Consider the following 18211-nt stretch of genomic DNA (forward strand, 5'->3'; position numbering starts at 1 on the left):
ACCATCAACCAGAAGTGTGTTACCCCACCCCAAGCCTTTCGACAACCACTTAAAAGTGTAATTTTTGTCAAGCGACTGACTGAATTTACTTTAGTAAGTAAGTACAAAAGTATTGGCATCAAAATATACTTAAAGTGCCAAAAGTGAAATACTCATTATGCAGAATGTCCCATTTAAAGTTTTCAAAATGTATAAGAAATCTTTTGAAAATAGCAGATCTACAAACAGACATTTTCAAACAGCCGAATATAGAGCTTGTAGTAAAAGTATAATATTTGCCTCTGAGATGTAGTGGAATGGTATGAAAAAGTATTGAAAATTGGAAATACTACAGTAAAGTAAAAAGCATACCTCAAAATTGTACTTAATGCAGCGCTTGATATATTATATGATATATAGGGTGTGTTCGAAAATACAGCACTGAGCGCACTGGCCAATACAAACTAATAGGCGAGTGTGCTCCGGTGCGTAATTTTCGAACGCGCCCATAGTGTAATATATAATATATATTATATTATATTTTATTATATATATTGATATATTATATGATATATAGTGTAATATATAATATATATTATATTATATTGTATTATATATATTGATATATTATATGATATATAGTATAATGTATAATATATATTATATTATATTTTATTATATATATTGATATATTATATGATATATAGTATAATATATAATATATATTATATTATATTGTATTATATATATTGATATATTATATGATATATAGTATAATATATAATATATATTATATTATATTTTATTATATATATTGATATATTATATGATATATAATATATATTATATTATATGTTATTATATATATTGATATATTATATGATATATAGTATAATATATAATATATTTTATATTATATGTTATTATATATATTGATATATTATATGATATATAATAAATTTTATATTATATTTTATTATATATATTGATATATTATATGATATATAGTGTAATATATAATATATATTATATTGTATTTTATTATATATATTGATATATTATATGATATATAGTATAATATATAATATATATTATATTGTATTTTATTATATATATTGATATATTATATGATATATAGTGTAATATATAATATGTATTATATTATATTTTATTATATATATTGATATATTATATGATATATAGTATAATATATAATATATTTTATATTATATGTTATTATATATATTGATATATTATAGTTACTTTCCAGCACCACTATCCGTTTCCGACGACGCTTAGTGATGACGCCGCGGCCGCATCCTTGTCGCGCTCGTCCTCTCGTCGTCAGTCGTAACACTTTAACGACCAAACTTCAGTGAGTCGGTCTTTAACGTAACGGTCGTACCTCCCGGCCCCGCCGCTGCCTAACACACACACACACACACGGTAAGAGGACTTTATTACTAAACCCTAACCCTGTTAACACATTAAAACAAACGGCATAGTGTTCAGTTTAAACTAACATTAAGAACTTCTTCAACGCCCAGAAAAACCCCTCAGAGCCAAAGCTACCGTTAGCATTAGCCGTTAGCATTAGCCGCTACTAGCTAGCGGCTACAAGGGAGGCGACCGTCTGTCTGCCTGTGTGTGTGTGTGTGTGTGCTTTATTAATAAAACACACTGTGTGTCTGTTTTATTAATAAACAACATTTGAGCAGCTTTTATGCTGCTATTGAACGCCTTTAGCATGTTGTGCTACGTTAACACACGTTGGGAGTCGTTGACAAGTTAGCATCGAAGCTGTGTGTGTGTGTGTGTGTGTGTGTGTGTGTGTGTAGCTACTGTGTTATTATTATTATTTAAATATTTAATTGACGTCACACATGTGTATATTAACTATGAATGTATCTACAGTGTCCATTAGAATGTAAATGAAGTGTATGTTCAGTGAGAGCAGCGAGCAGTCACACTGGAGGCGAATTTTCCTTCATTCCGTCGAAAACTGGACAGAAATGACGTATTTCCAGCTAAGATGACGTGTATTAGTGGGGTGAGGGGGGGAGGGGGGGTCTGGCGAGCCCCGCGGCGACACCTTTTTTTTCTCATCCTCAAACACGTCGTTTTGTCGCCTCGGACCCGGAGGGGCGACGAGCGACAGACACGGTCCGACGGAGAAGTTTGAACTCAAAGCCCCACCCTTCCCTTCCCTTCCCTTCAGGGTGGATCATGTTGATCTGATCTGTAGACCCTCTCTAAACCACGGGGTTCTGATCAGAAACGGATCGATGATCAGTGCGACGCGACGCGTCTGTCTGGGTTTCATCGTTTTTGGAGCGAAAACGATGCATATGAACATTTGAGTACTTTCTGTAAAGTTAGTTAAAACCTCTTTTTGCCCCCTGGCGGCCCGATTAGGTACAATAATAGAATATAAACATGGGAGCAGAAATACTATAGACCAGGGGGTCTTCAACCTTTTCCATGCCAAGGACCCCTGAATTGATATACATTTGGCCGTGGACCCCCATCTGAAAATGTTTTTTTTGCCAGGGACCCCCAGAAGCAAAGATTTGAGTTAATTTGTGCCACGCTATGAGCTTGTAAATCTGGTATTTTTGAATAGCCAAAACTAAGCGGTTAAAACGATTGTGAGGCTGTTAACTCATTTCGCTGGGGACCCCCTGGTACCCCCCCAAGGACCACTGGTTGAGAACCACTGCTATAGACTGAGACTAATGTATTATATCACTGGTTTTCAACCCTTTTCATATCAAGGTCCATTATTTATTTAGCATTTGAACCACAGACCACCGTGTGACCAGACTCTCACCGTGTGACCAGACTCTCACCGTGTGACCAGACTCTCACCGTGTGACCAGACTCTCACCGTGTGACCAGACTCTCACCGTGTGACCAGACTCTCACCGTGTGACCAGACTCTCAGAGCCAAAACGTAGAATGTTTTGTTATCGTTGGATAAGATTTCATCCAGAATTCCACTGCTGTATTGATGTTGGTACCAATAGGAGAGATAGCAGGCAAACGTTGATCAAAATAGCAATTTCAATGCAGATGTTTAACAATAATTTAACTCTTGAGAGCGTGAGGGTCCATTTGGTTACATTTTATACTCAAGAGTTAAAGATCTCTAAGGGTCCATTTGGTTACCAACTCTTCCATCATTTAGCCGGGAACCCCCTCAAGGACCACTGGTTGAGAACCAGCGTATTATATCATTGTTTCCCCTTCAGTTGTTGTGGTATTAACCAATGAAGACCTGAGGCCGGTTCTACCAATGCCTCCTAAATCAGTAGTTCTCACACTTTCAAGATTTTTCAGAAATGTCCAAAAAATAGCAGATGTACAAGCTCGCTGCGTGGCACGAAGTGATGCGCTTTGAGCTTGTATATCTGGTATTTTTGAAAAGCAGACGTAAAAATCTGAAATGACACAGATGCTTTCCTGGTTTTTAATATGTTAACCTCATTCACCTGGCATTCCAAGGCTCATAATATATGCCTAATTCATGTCGTACACCAGTGCCGCACAGTGAAAATAGATCTACAAGCACATGACACATTGCGATGGGACATATTGTGAGCTTGTAGATCGGCTCTTATTGGTGTATGACGGTGTCAGGGTGAGATGGTTAAATACATCAACTCAACCATCCTAACTATTAGGAGCAGTGATTTAACCATCCTAACTATTAGGAGCAGTGATTTAACCATCCTAACTATTAGGAGCAGTGATTTAACCATCCTAACTATTAGGGTCAGTGATTTAACCATCCTAACTATTAGGAGCAGTGATTTAACCATCCTAACTATTAGGAGCAGTGATTTAACCGTCCTAACTATTAGGAGCAGTGATTTAACCATCCTAACTATTAGGAGCAGTGATTTAACCATCCTAACTATTAGGGTCAGTGATTTAACCATCCTAACTATTAGGAGCAGTGATTTTACCATCCTAACTATTAGGGGCAGTGATTTAACCATCCTAACTATTAGGAGCAGTGATTTAACCATCCTAACTATTAGGGTCAGTGATTTAACCATCCTAACTATTAGGAGCAGTGATTTAACCATCCTAACTATTAGGGTCAGTGATTTAACCATCCTAACTATTAGGGTCAGTGATTTAACCATCCTAACTATTAGGGTCAGTGATTTAACCATCCTAACTATTAGGGTCAGTGATTTAACCATCCTAACTATTAGGGTCAGTGATTTAACCATCCTAACTATTAGGGTCAGTGATTTAACCATCCTTTTAACCATATTTTTTCTTTTTTTTAACCATCCTAACTATTTTTGAATTTGAATCCTGAAAAAGTGAACCGCTATGGACATGAGAGGTTTCCACCCGACAGAGACAACATTATATGTGTGTGTGCATCCATGCAACGACTGACTGTACAGCCTCAGTCATGCGAGAAGGGAGCGACACACAATGGTTTAATACCAAACCTAACCAAACACCTGAAGATGTGACATCCAGTGAAATATGCTTCTTGTACATGTGTAGTGCAGAGGTGTGGAGGAGAGAATAATCACTAAAGACTGTTATGATCATAGATGGCTGAACCCATTCAATCCGGACGCCATCATATCCTGATGTGTGTCTTCCTGTGTTTCCTGCAGCCTCCAGCGAGCAACGTGAACGGCCATCCTCAGTGAGCAGTGCAGATCCACCGGATCTCCTCGCCAGATGTAGAGGGAGTTGTCTCCTGTCTGCTCGCTGTCAGCCGTGTACTCGGTAGGTGAGAGATTTGGTGTAGATCGAAAATAAATAAACAAATAGTGCAGCACCAGGTACCCAGGTCTGTTTTACTAAGTGTAGAAGGTCCAAGGGGTTAAAGAATCTCTTCTTGACCTGTAATAAAAAAACAAAGAACCTCTCCCCCTAAACCAAAGGGTAAGTCAGACATAACTGTCATCAAAGCCGTGGATTTGAACTTGTATTGTGTTTCTTGTTTGTTAGCGGTTGGTCAACAAAGAAGCATTGTCTGTGTGGCCTATCAGCCAACGTCCCAAACCGGACGCTGCCAAGGTCATCACCTCCATAAAGCCTTTAAAAGTTACACTCCTATCTAATCAGAGCAGAGCTCTATGCTTCTGGCTTATCGGATATCTAATGGCAAATTTCTTGACACCCTGGTCTATTTACATGTTCAGCAGTGGTGGAAAGTAACTAAGTACATGTACGCAAGTACTGTACTTAAGTACAATTTTGAGGTATTCTTTATTTTACTGGAGCATTTCCAATATTCTATACTTTTACTTCTACTCCACTACATCTCAGAGGCAAATATTGTACCTGTACTCCACTACAATTATTTGAAAACTTTAGTTACTTTGCAGATATATATGATTACATTATAAATCTCTTTAGCCCTATTTTATACCTAGGTTATTTGAAAATAGCCGATCTACAAGCTCACAACGCGTCACATCGCGACGCGTTGTGAGCTTGTAGATTAGTGTGAGCTTGTAGATTAGTGTGAGCTTGTAGATCAGTCAATTCGAGTTTTCCCTTTTACGTACATTAACAAGGCATAAATCCTGAGCGATAACCTTGTCAAACAACATCGACCCCGATCTACGCCGCAAAACCCTCCCGTATTTATCGAGCTCTCAGAGTGCATGAATGGAATGGAATGGACCGTCTACGGGTCCATTTGGTTCCATGTGTATGTACACTGGTTCCAATGGTTCTGTTGGTTGTGTGGTGTTCTGCTGTTCTCTCATGGGGCAGTGGGGGGGGGGGGGGTGGTTAAAGGGGAAGACCACCCATTTTCAATATTTAACTATGTCATTAATATAGCATAAAGGAGTTGTGTGGAAATAAGAAAATTTTTAAATGTTAAAAATTTTAAATGTTAAACCCAAATTGATTTTGGGTTTAACATTGCAAATTACACCGTGATGACTCATCATGGTGTAATTTGCAATGTTAAACCCAAAATCAATTTGGGTTTAACATTTAAAATTTTTAACATTTAAAAATTTTCTTATTTCCACACAACTCCTTTATGCTATATTAATGACATAGTTAAATATTGAAAATGGGTGGTCTTCCCCTTTAACAATGGGTCTTTGTGGAGAGCCTCATGTGCCCGTCTCTCATTGTGGGCACGATGTGGTGGCGTTTCATACGTCGTCGTTAGAATTGCAAATGCGTCCTCGTCGACTAGAACGCCACAGAGCATAGACTCTAGAGCCACAGAGCAGAGACTATAGAGCCACAGAGCAGAGGTCTGTCTCACAGCAGCATCTGACAGAAACCTCCCACAGAAATGATGCAAGCCTGTGACACTGTTAAACTGTTAAGATCAGTAGATAAATAGAAGACCTGTCATGGATCACCCACCTCATATTCTCATGTCTTTCATGTTTGCACATCAAATGTAAGCGTATGATTTGCATCATAGAATGAGATAAGGGCCCGTTAATCCATTAACTCATTCAGTGCCATTGACGGATAATCCGTCCGTTTTTGAAAAATGCCCGCCGGAGGAGACTCAAAGAGTCTCCATTGAGGCTCCACCGCTCATCAAATTATTGCCGTAGGAGTGCGACAAAAATAAAAAAATCACCATGAATTCAAGGCTTCATGGGGTGTGTAATTGATAGAAAATAAGAAACATTTTGGGTGAACTATCCCTTTAACACAATGCGTGCCAATCGCGTAGATCTACGCGAAGTGGTCTTTTTTTTCTCCTTTTTTTCGCAGGTTCACATTTCATTGTAGGCCTCCCTCGCCACGACACATTTCATTGTAGGCCTCCCTCGCCACGACACATTTCATTGTAGGCCTCCCTCGCCACGACACATTTCATTGTAGCACAACCGGAAACGGAAATATCCGTATCGTTCCCATCCGGCGCCGCTCTAAATCTTCCCCTAATCCTCCATTATCTCGGTTGTTGTTTTTCTCCTCGCTGATCGCTGTTTAACATAAACCGCGACAACTTCAAAATGGACGATCGCCGATCGAAACGGTCTTCTCTGGGCCACTCACACAGCTACCCTGTGTGTCTACAAACAGTTGAACGCGCGATCTTAAGGTATTTAGCGAGGTCTGTGGCGACGTGATTTAAAAAAAAAAAAATCGCTGGCACTGGTGAGTACATTATGATATTAACTCATTTCCTGCCAGAATTATTTCAGATTTTTAGCTGTAGACTGCCAGAGATTTTTCATTGAAAAAAAAATATTCTCAGGAGCCAAGATACAGATTTTTTAAGTTTTAAGTTAACAATGAAGTGGATAGGAGTTTAAATCTTTGATATATCATATCTCCTTGGTCTTTGGGTCTAAAAATAAGAAAAAAACGAAAAAAAAAACAAACTTTTTTTTTTTATTTTTAAATAGAACGCAGATCTGCGTCTTTGGCAGCCAGGCGAGAAATTAAATAGAACGCAGATATGCGTCTTTGGCAGCCAATGTGTTAAACTCTGGCGTGGAATGTGTTAATACATGTCATCAACAAATACAAATAGTTGTATTTTTACAGAGGAGAAAAATAAAATCCGGTGTCAGTTTAGGGTCTCGGCCATGACCTACATGACTTTTCTCCTCTGTACTGTGTAAATGACTTGAGTTAATGAGTTGTGTGCGGTGTGTCACCGGGACTTGACAGAACCACTTTTCTGAGATCTACAAGCTCACAGGCCGAAGCTTGTAGGTGGGCTATTTTCGCAAAAGGTGTAGAGGGGGGAAACAAGTGAAGACCCATGTGGGACCCCAGTCAAGATTATGCACTTTATTACAAAATATCATTGAAACCATCGCTAAGCGGCGGTCTAGTGTTCTCCAACATTGGATCGTGTCTGCTCCCAAAAATGTGACCTGGGTCCAGGGTGGGGCTCTAGTGCAGGCCAAGGACCCCCTAGCTGAGAGAGAGATGAAGCAGGGACCCCCTACTCTATATTGTATAAAATTGTGTTTCAGATTATAGTTTTTTTTTTTTAACTTAGTCTGTTATTTTTTCCCTCTACACCTATAGCCTCTTTGCCAAAAATAGCCGATGTACAAGCTCTCAACGGCTCGCAGCGCGTGCCGTTGAGAGCTTGTAGATCTGCTATTTTTGGCTAATGTTCCCCTCAGAAAAGGAATAGGGTTCAAGTGGTTAATGTAAAAAAACTAAATCCTATCACACAAGGTGCCAAGATTTGGCAGACCCCCTATAGTAGCTCTGAGGACCCCCTAGGGGTCCCGGACCCCCTGTTGAAGACCCCTGCTCTAGTGTAATAACGTGTCTTCTCTCCCCCAGACCCCAGTTCCAGTCCAGTGACGTCAGCCCACCATGCGTGAATACAAGCTCGTGGTGTTGGGATCTGGAGGCGTGGGCAAATCTGCACTGGTGAGTGATCAATGTACAGCTCACTGAGGCTGGAGGGACCTGCTTTATTATACACCTTATTCCTGCCTTATACACCTTATTCCTGCCTCATGCACCTTATTCCTGGCCCTTCTCCAGGGCGGCGCCGTTGAGCTTTTTCTGTGTGCGGCTTCATTCAATATCTGATCACTTCCGCCCTAGTAGGCTACTGCAGGTGTAATCTCTCAAGAAAAGAAAGAAAGAGCTGCGCAGTCTGAATCTGTCTGGACGGTCTTACAGAACGTGTGCACGTTGGCCTACAAGTGGGCGGGCCTTAAATCCGGAAGCAAGCCGCGCTTTAACCAATCAAAGCCGCTTCAGTCTGCACAGCGCACGTCAAGATTTCTTTAACATTTCTCCGTAATCCACACAAGTATGTTTATAAATACCGTGTCAGTTAAAGTTATATCCGTTGGTAACTGGTGTGGTTGTCTGTCTGTGAGAATGATCTGCCCGGCGTCTCCGCACGGTAATGTTACATCGCGATCTAAATTTAACTCCGCGAGGGTACAGATGGAACCAAATGGATCCGTGGACCGACTCTCTCTCTCGGACTAACAAAAACAGCCAAAATGGCTCTTTTTAAGCCACCCGCTCATATTGAACATAATTCCTAAGTAAATTGTTTATGAACAGAGCCAGGTCCGTGAAAACAAGCCCGAAAGAAGCAAAGTTTTACCTCTTTTACCAGCCGTTTGAAAATAACAGCTCACAATGCTTCTCATCGTGGTAAACAGCCCCCCCCCCCCCACGTATGTGGGCGTGGCCAGGAATGGCAATAATAATTGATACTTTTACTAACCCATTTAGACCTGAGGCCCATTCTAAAAACTAGACCTAAGCTTTCTGAAAACTTCAAAAATTACAACAAATGTATGTTGCTATATACTGTACATAGCAACAGGAACCCAAAAAGGGGTTCCTGTCCTGAAAGGTATAGTATATTTTTTACTTTTTACACCACTGTCCACCAGAATAATGTCTTGTGTTTTCTAAGTTGTTGTAATAATGTGTTTTGCTCCTTCCAGACGGTCCAATTTGTACAAGGTATCTTTGTGGAGAAGTACGACCCCACAATAGAAGACTCCTACAGAAAGGTGAGTCTGATTTACCCTCTGTCCTACCATGAGAATAACAGATCTACAAGCTCATAGAAGTGCTCTTCTACCATAGCAGATCTACAAGCTCATAGAAGTGCTATTCTACCATAGCAGCTCTACAAGCTCATAGACGTGCTATTCTACCATAGCAGATCTACAAGCTCATAGAAGTGCTCTTCTACCATAGCAGATCTACAAGCTCATAGAAGTGCTATTCTACCATAGCAGCTCTACAAGCTCATAGACGTGCTATTCTACCATAGCAGATCTACAAGCTCATAGAAGTGCTCTTCTATCATAGCAGCTCTACAAGCTCATAGAAGTGCTCTTCTATCATAGCAGATCTAAATGAAGCATTACCCTGTAGGGCTGTCAACTGTCCTCAGAAATTATATTCGAATTTTGGTCTTAAAAATTGGCAGATATTCGAATGTATTCAAATATTCTTTTTTATAAAAAAATATATGATAAAAATAAAAAATCATTTGACAGAAACGGTACAAAAAACTATGTATCGAGTGCTCGGATCCAATAAAACATATCTTTTGTTTGTTTTTATAACTTGATACATTGTTTTTTGTATTGTCCCTGTCAAATAAACATTAAATATTCGAATATTCATTTTCATATTCGAATATACATATTTTCCCCATATTCGAGGAATATTCGAAATTCAAATATTAATTCACCAGCCCCACCTGCCAGTGTTGGCTCATTTCTCTGTCCCACACCGGTCAGAGGTATTGCTCTTTTGAAATATTCTAAAATGAAGATGATTTTACGTGCAAATTTAGTTGGATTCAGTTTGAACCCACTCAATCCGATGCATCTCTGTCATTTCATTCAAAAATAGCAGATCTACAAGCTCATAGCGCGGCACTCGGTGCCGCGCTATGAGCTTTTTGTTTTTAAATCGTGAAAATGTGTGCAAATCTTTGACTATATATATTTTTTTAAAGCAAACATTTGTAACTCAAATCTTTGCTGAAACAAAATATTTCACAAATGTTTGCTTCAAAAAAATATATATATTTAAAGATTTGCACAAATCTTCAAGATTTTTCAAAAATAGCAGATCTACAAGCTCAAAGCTCATGAGCTTGTATATCTGCTATTTTTGAATAGCCAAGGAAATCTAAAATGACAGATGTGTCCCCGGATTCAATGGGTTAATTTCAATTAGTCTTAGATTATTTTTAATTTAGTTTTCATTATAAAACAAGTTTTAGTTCAAGGTTCACTTTATTGTGTCTCCCTTGGGAGAGAAATGTGTCTTGGAGACACAGACCAGTATTATGCATACACACACAATACAAAACAGTAGAAAAACAATAAGATAAGTACAATAACCTGGTCTTTCTCCTCCCACAGCAAGTGGAGGTGGACGGGCAGCAATGCATGCTGGAGATCCTGGACACAGCTGGAACAGTAAGTACCAGCTGATCCTTTGTTCTGGTTTTTCATTGTCCCTAAGGGACACGTACTGTACAGTAACTGCTGTTAAATAGACTTTAACAGGATAAGGTCGTCACAATATCAAGGAATTTGGTGAAAAATATCGTGTGTGATTTGATCCGCATGTCCCAGCCAGTGGTGGAAAAAGTACTTGCATGTTTTACGTGAGTAAAAGTATCACTACTGCAATGTAGAAAATACTCTGTTACAAGTGAAAGTCCGGAATTCAAAATGTACTTGAGTAAAAGTACAATATTTGCCTCTGAGATGTAGTGGAGTAAAAGTACTGAATATTGGAAATAATATTGAAAAAATACCTAAAATTTGTACTTAAGCACAGTACTTAAGTACATGTACTTAGTTACTTTACACTACTGGTCCCAGCCCTACATCAAAGTACATGTTTGATGCAACATTCAGGTTAAGGTTGGCATTGATCTGCACTTCAAGCCTGCCCAGGACCGGGATGGTTGTCAACGATTGGTTACTATGGCAACTGGACCCGACTCACTGTGGGGTTACTATGTCAAATAGACTGAAGTGAAAGAACGCAATCTAACTGATTATTGAGCCTTGATTATCCAGCTCTCTCTGTGAAACACCCCCCCCCCCTCCCCCAGCTCAACACAGGCTGGTATTGCCTATTTGTTTCCCCACTCAAAGATGGTTCCCAAAAAGACAAATTTGACGTTTGCGCAGGACCTAAACTAGTGAAACTGGCAGATCTGCAAGCTCACAACACGTCACGTTTTTATAATTAAAAAACAAATTTGATAGTATTTTTTTTAATTTTATTTATGAAATATGTTTGAAATTTTTGTTTTAATTAATAGTTGTTTTGTTTTTAAATATTAAGATTTTTTTGATTTTCTTTCATGTAGGAAATGGAAAAAAGGGGGATATTTACTCACGACCCAAACAAATTGGTCCGCGACCCAAACATGGGTCCCGACCTACTGTTTGGGAAACCGTGCTATAGTTAAATGGAAGTGGTATTAAAAAGGATCTTATCTACTGTGATTTATAAAGGAAGTGATTCATTGGAAAGCCCCGGTTTTACTCTTACAGTGTGTCTTCTGATGTGCTCTTGTGTGGAGTATTATTTTTTTAATGAATGTTTGACTGTATGTGTCTATAGTTTCATGGTCAGTCTTCTAAATTCTAAATTTTTAGAAAAACCTATGTTTCTATATCAGTGGTTCTCAAACATTTTCATGTCAAGGACCCCCAAAATGTATTTGGCCACGGACCCCCATCTCAAAATATATTGTTCCAGGGACCCCCCAGAAGCAAAGATTTGAGTTACAAATGTTTGCTTAAAAATATGTATACATATTCAAAGATTTGTACACATTTTCACGATTTAAAATAAATAGCAGATCTACAAGCTTGTAGCTATGACCTTGTTTATCTGCTCATTTTGAATAGCCACAGTATAAAATAATGGTTAAAGTGGTTACACAGTTCCTGCGTTCCTGGTTTTAATGGGTTAATTTATATCATTCCATTTTGTCCAACTTTATTTGAATACATTTATGTCACCTTTCTGTGAAAAAGGAACAATTCTATACATTTTATTCTAAAAAAACAAAACGGTAACTTGCTGAACCGTGCAGTGCGGTCCACTCTGTAATCCAAGGCAACAGATTGTAGCAACGCAGGCGTCCTGACGGTTGGCTTTGTGACAAGTTGTCTTTGTGTCGGTGGCTTTTGTGACAACATCTTTCGTGTGGTTCTCCTGTGGTTCCACAGGAGCAGTTCACGGCCATGAGGGACCTGTACATGAAGAACGGCCAGGGCTTCGCCTTGGTCTACTCCATCACCGCTCAGTCCACGTTTAACGACCTCCAGGACCTCCGCGAGCAGATCCTACGAGTTAAAGACACCGAGGACGTGAGTGACCGACAGACAATCCAATGTCTTTATGGAGTTGTTAGTGTAGAGGCTCCACTGCTTCTCAAAGCAGAGATTTCTACGTTGTGGTTAGAGATGTACCCATAGCATTCTTTCCTTCACCATACCATTAACCAATAACCCATAACCTGCACTTGCCCCTAGCCTTGACAACCTTGCAGGATTATGCAAAGGCTAAAATGTAACTTAGATATCATGTCATGTAGACAGATGTCAGGTCATTGTTGGCCTGGCTTCCTATAGTCTGTATAGTTTCAATGTACAGGCTGATGATAGGTTCTTGGTTTACGTATGTATTAGTTATTATTAGATTATTGGTTTACTTGTGTATAACTTTATTATTAGATTATTTATTTCTATGCATTTGATGTATTATGATGTACTATCTTGTGTCCTTGCTTACTGTAAGTCTCTCTGGATTAAATGCCTAAACTGTAAACTGCATATTGATCCGATACCATATTGTAATTTAAAAGACATCTAGGACAGTGGTTTTCAAAGGGACCCTCAGGGTTCCTTGAGAGGGTCTGTAACTCTTGAGAGTGTACAAATAGAACCAAATGGACCCTTACGGGTCCATTTGGTTCCATTTGTACACTCAAGAGTTATGGGGGTCCTTTAAAATTAAAAAAGTTTGAGAACCACTGATCTAGGAATACATTTGTAATCAAATCCATTAATAATAGTTAGAGTGCAGCACCAAGTTAGTTCAACTTTTAAAAATCTTTTTGAATTTATTTTATGTAGGAAACGAGAGAAAAAAGGGATATTTACTCATGACCCATAAAAATTGGTCCTCGACCCACTGTTTGGCAAACAGTGCTATATTTAAAATAATAATGTACATTGTACAGTAAGAATATAAAACGGCAGTGCAACGTCAATTCAAAAATATGACTATAAATGAAATATCATCATGTGATAAATGAGGTGGTATGGGATAGACTGGCATACTCACCGATACCAGCCTTTTAGGCACAGTATGGGCATCTTTTTGGGGACGGGAACAACTCTTAATTGTGGTCTTTGGTACTGGTCCCGGTGGTCCTCAGGTTCCTATGATCCTGGTGGGGAACAAGTGTGACCTGGAGGACGAGCGCGTGGTGGGCAAGGAGCAGGGCCAGAACCTGGCCCGACAGTGGAACAACTGTGCCTTTCTAGAGACCTCAGCCAAATCAAAGATCAACGTTAACGAGGTAATTAACGCCGTGACATCATCATCGTCACAACGTTTTTAATGAGGCAATTAACACAATGATTACATCATCATCGGTCATACTGGCAACTGCTAAGTTAAGCTCTGTGAACAATTTCAATATAAATATTATACCTTGTTAATAGTGAACGTATGTGGGGGTAAATTTGGATAAAAAAAGCACTAAGCATTTTTATGGTTAAAAGTATGCGCATTTAAAGGGAAACTTTGCAGATTTTCAACCTAAATCCCATTTCACAGAGAAATCTACAGTAGACGTATGGCATTTTTTGCCAAACTAGTATATTATTGACTCCTCACATGAGAACAATGGGATTTAGGCTGAAAATGTTTATGTATATGCAAAGTGAACCGATTTATTTGGCAAATTAATTGATTGATTAATGAATGGTCATATGACATGGTAAACACAGCCTGAGCAAATAAGGCCTATGTTTCCATTTGACTCCCATTATTTCCTGTTAATTTCTATGAAAAGTTGCCATCGGGAATATTCCCATCATTTTTAAACCCCAGTTCATGTCATTTAGAATTGATTCATTAAGAGAAATGGAAACACACTGAATGGAACCATCAATCGACCGTGTGCGCTTTCTGCTGCTGCTGCAACAACGTGCTCAAACTGCACGCCCTAAAGCTCTGTAACGTTTGTGTTGTTGTAGATTTAACACCTAAAGCTCTGTAACGTTTGTGTTGTTGTAGATTTAACACCTAAAGCTCTGTAACGTTTGTGTTGTTGTAGATTTAACACCTAAAGCTCTGTAACGTTTGTGTTGTTGTAGATTTTCTATGATCTGGTGAGACAGATCAACAGGAAAACGCCGATGGAAAAGAAGAAGGCGAAAAAGAAGTCAAATTGCACAGTGCTCTAAAGCAAACCCACGCAGCACAAAGCAGCTCCACGCCAGGTGAGTGGGCCGGGGGGGGGGGGGGGGGTGAGTGGGCCGGGGCTTTGGGCCTCATGCCAGAGAGAAGAACTCCATGCCTGCTGGGGGAAGCATGCCTGCATCATGTAAGAGCTGGAAGCTCTTCCAGACCAGGCATGGAGAAACCTCTCATCTCCATATTCTAACCTTTTTGTGTGTTTTTTTGGTAAATTAACCCATTCAGACCGGGAAAGCATCTGTGTCATTTTAACATTTCTTTGCCTATATATTTGTATTTCTTTTTAAATCTTTGAATATTATACATATTTGTGTTTAACCCTTCCATTGTGTTAGGGTCATTTTTTACCCCTTTTCAAGTTTAAATAGGTAAAAAGTACACTTTACATTTCTTTATTGGAACGAGGCTTCATGATATCCTCAGAAATAGCCATTTTAACGCAACAAAATGATTTATCATCATTTTAATTAATTCTGATGGTCTAAAAAAAAAAGTGACACTTGTGGTGTTAGGGTCCGAAATGACCCGGCAGAGAAGTGTTGCTCAATTCCCCCCAAATTGTCAATATTCAATGTTTACATGTTTGAGAGTGAGAGAGACTTGTCCTCAATTAGCATTTGCTATCAGGAGTAAAATAAAGTTTGAGTTTATGAAAAATAAATGACTTTTTACCTTCTATGGTATACAGGTCAAAAATTACCCTAACACCACTAGTGTCACTTTTTTATAATATATTATAAGTTAAAAAAACGAAAACAAATATTTTTTTTAAAGTTTTATTCTAATTATTATTCTTAATTATTCTATTATAGCTAGATAGTATCATTATCCATTGCCCTCATTATAGGACATTTAATGAGTGAATTTTAACATTTTTATAATAGAAAACGAGATATATTGAAAGATGAAACCCTAGCCCTAACCCAACATAATATTTTAAAAAGTGTTTACATGGATATGAATGCATTTCAAGTCAGCTATGAGGTGGGAGAAATTTTTTTATGAAAACATTTTTGTATTTTGGGCTGATTTAAATCACGGGTCAAATTTGACCCGCTAACACCACAAGTGGATGCAGTTTTCTAACACAATGCAAGGAAGCGAACATTTGTAACTCAAATCTTTGCTTCTGGGGGATTCTACAAATGTCTTCTATAATATCAGTGGTTCTCTAACTTTTTTCATGACAAGGATCCCCAAAATGATATGTATTTGGCCGTGACCCCCCCCCCCCCCCCCCCCACTAGATCATTCTACAGAAAGTCACACAAAAGCATCAAGCGAGATGTTTTGAACATGTGTTCTGTACTCGTGTCATTTTCATAATTGTGTCACTTTCACAAGCCGCCACGCTGCCACGTGTTGTAGAGGAGCTATTTTTGCTGTTTTTGTGTGATATACCATATTGTACAAGGAAGTATAAAATAGAGCTTAAGTGGTTAACCCATTTACAACAGAGGTTGATTCTAAAAATGCCTTCTAAATCACTGTGTTTGTGGAACACTGCAGGAGTCCCATGCAGTGCTGCTACTTTGGAGCGCTAGCTAAGAAGTAAAGTGTCTCAAATGTTCAGCATGTCGTGTCATCATCTGAGGTGGAATGACCCACAACCCCAGTCACCACACGGTGTCACTGCAAACCAAAGCCACGTTAACTCCTGACACATTATGCATGGATCTCACTGGATGGATTCCATAGAAGCATGTCTGCTATGCCATGATCTACAAGCTCACTTGTGAGCTTGTGTTTTCGGTAGAAGCAAACATTTGAGTTACAAATGTTTGCTTTAACAGTCTATATATTCAAAGCTTTGCGCACATTTTTTTTACGATTTTTCAAAAATAGCTGATCTACAAGATCATAGCGCGGTGAGCTTGTAGATCTGCTATTTTTGAATAGCCAAAGAAATCTTAAAAATGACACAAATATATGTTCCCGTATTGAATGGGTCAAAATGCATCTGATCTCACTGACAGTGTGTTTGTCTCTTCTTCTGTTGTTTCAGAACCATGTAATGATTTAACTGTTGCCCAATTGGACGTGCCAGGACCCCATAGCGCCCCCCATGGCTGACAGACGTACTTCACCACCACTCCCAGAGAAGAAGAGCTGGTGAAGAACATGGAAACCTGTTCATCTGTCCTTTAGTTTCTCTGTGTCATCATTGCCATTCTCCTGTGTGTGTGTGTGTGTGTGTGTGTGTGGTGACACCTTCTGATTCTTGTGTTCTGTCTTAAGATCTCGCTCTCTTTTTGGAAGGAAAAAAAAGAAGTTATTTCAAAGAAGGAAAGAGGGTTGTTGGGGGTTGTATGTAAATTCATTTATCAGAGCTAAAAAAAAACTTTTACTGAAAGTAACGACGTTTCTTTTCTTTCTCCCACATTTCAAAGTGACTGTACCGGGTTGGTTCTCAAAAAGTGGGGTCCGGGGACCCCCAAGGGTACTTGAGGGGGTCCCAGGGGGTCCCCAGCTAAGTGATGGATAGAAACCAAATGGACGCTTATCGGTCTGTAACTCTGAGAGTGGACAAATGGAACCAAATGGCCCTAACGGGTCCATTTGGTTCCATTTGTACACTCTCAGAGTTACATTAACATTGATTTTACAATATGAATTGGGGTCCCAGAGATAGAAATGCCATTAAATGGGGGTCCGTAGCCCTAATGCACGTCAAACTGGGGGCTCCTTGACATTAAAATGGTTGAAAATCCATGCTAGAGCCGTAAAAAATAATCTTCTCTTATGGGGGGTCCCTCGCAAATATTTTCAAATGGGGGTCCGCGGGCTAGTGAGTGTCAATTTGGGGGTCCTTGACATGAAAAAGTTTGAGAACCACTGCTCTGGACTATTACTGTACGTTTCTCTCCTCATACCTTCTCTGCTCTAACGGTGTCTGCAGAACTGCATCATGGTCCATAAAGTCCGTTTTGCTTCTACCTTAACGAGGAACGTGTATCCATGACGACGTAACAGCTTTTCCTAAGTGACTTTGTTTTGTATCAAAAAGCTTCAAGGCATAATTCATATTTCCCATAATATATTCTAATTCCATTTTTTTTTGTTTTTGTTTCGCATAATGAATTGCTAAAGGAAATTAGTATTTTATAGACTGATACGGGGGGGAGGGGGAGGGGTTTGACGCATTTTGATGTGTCTTGAGGCTGAAAATGTATTGTACTAAAAACCAACTCTAATATTGCTTCTTGTGTTTACCCTGTCACAAATGATTTTTTCCAGCTTTTATGAATGATTAAATTTTAGTACATTTTCATTA

General features: G+C 39.0%; 1 protein-coding gene across 2 annotated transcripts; it reads left to right on the top strand.

Annotated features, from left to right (window-relative positions):
• Positions 1–1306: 1306 nt before the first annotated feature.
• LOC308097020 (ras-related protein Rap-1b-like) lies at positions 1307–18211 on the top strand. Of its 2 annotated transcripts, none has more exons than XM_080444579.1 (9): positions 1307–1425; positions 4626–4744; positions 8260–8349; positions 9396–9464; positions 10839–10895; positions 12675–12815; positions 13889–14032; positions 14835–14960; positions 16943–18211. In XM_080444579.1, exons 3-8 carry the CDS (start codon positions 8293–8295, stop codon positions 14922–14924), a joined length of 558 nt encoding a protein of 185 aa, XP_080300705.1. In that variant the 5' UTR covers positions 1307–1425; positions 4626–4744; positions 8260–8292; the 3' UTR covers positions 14925–14960; positions 16943–18211. The 2 variants fall into 2 exon arrangements, with proteins under 2 accessions (XP_080300705.1, XP_080300704.1); XM_080444578.1 differs by having other exon boundaries at positions 4626–4740.

This window comes from Gymnoscopelus braueri (genome assembly GCF_963280865.1).
Source record: "Gymnoscopelus braueri genome assembly, chromosome: 12".
Lineage (NCBI taxonomy): Eukaryota > Metazoa > Chordata > Actinopteri > Myctophiformes > Myctophidae > Gymnoscopelus > Gymnoscopelus braueri.

Coding starts and splice junctions, on each gene's coding strand:
- LOC308097020 (XM_080444579.1), top strand. CDS start 8,293: ATGCGTGAATACAAGCTCGTGGTGTTGGGATCTGGAGGCGTGGGCAAA. Junction 9,465..10,838: donor TAGAAGACTCCTACAGAAAG/GTGAGTCTGATT, acceptor CTCCTCCCACAG/CAAGTGGAGGTGGACGGGCA. Junction 12,816..13,888: donor GAGTTAAAGACACCGAGGAC/GTGAGTGACCGA, acceptor GGTGGTCCTCAG/GTTCCTATGATCCTGGTGGG.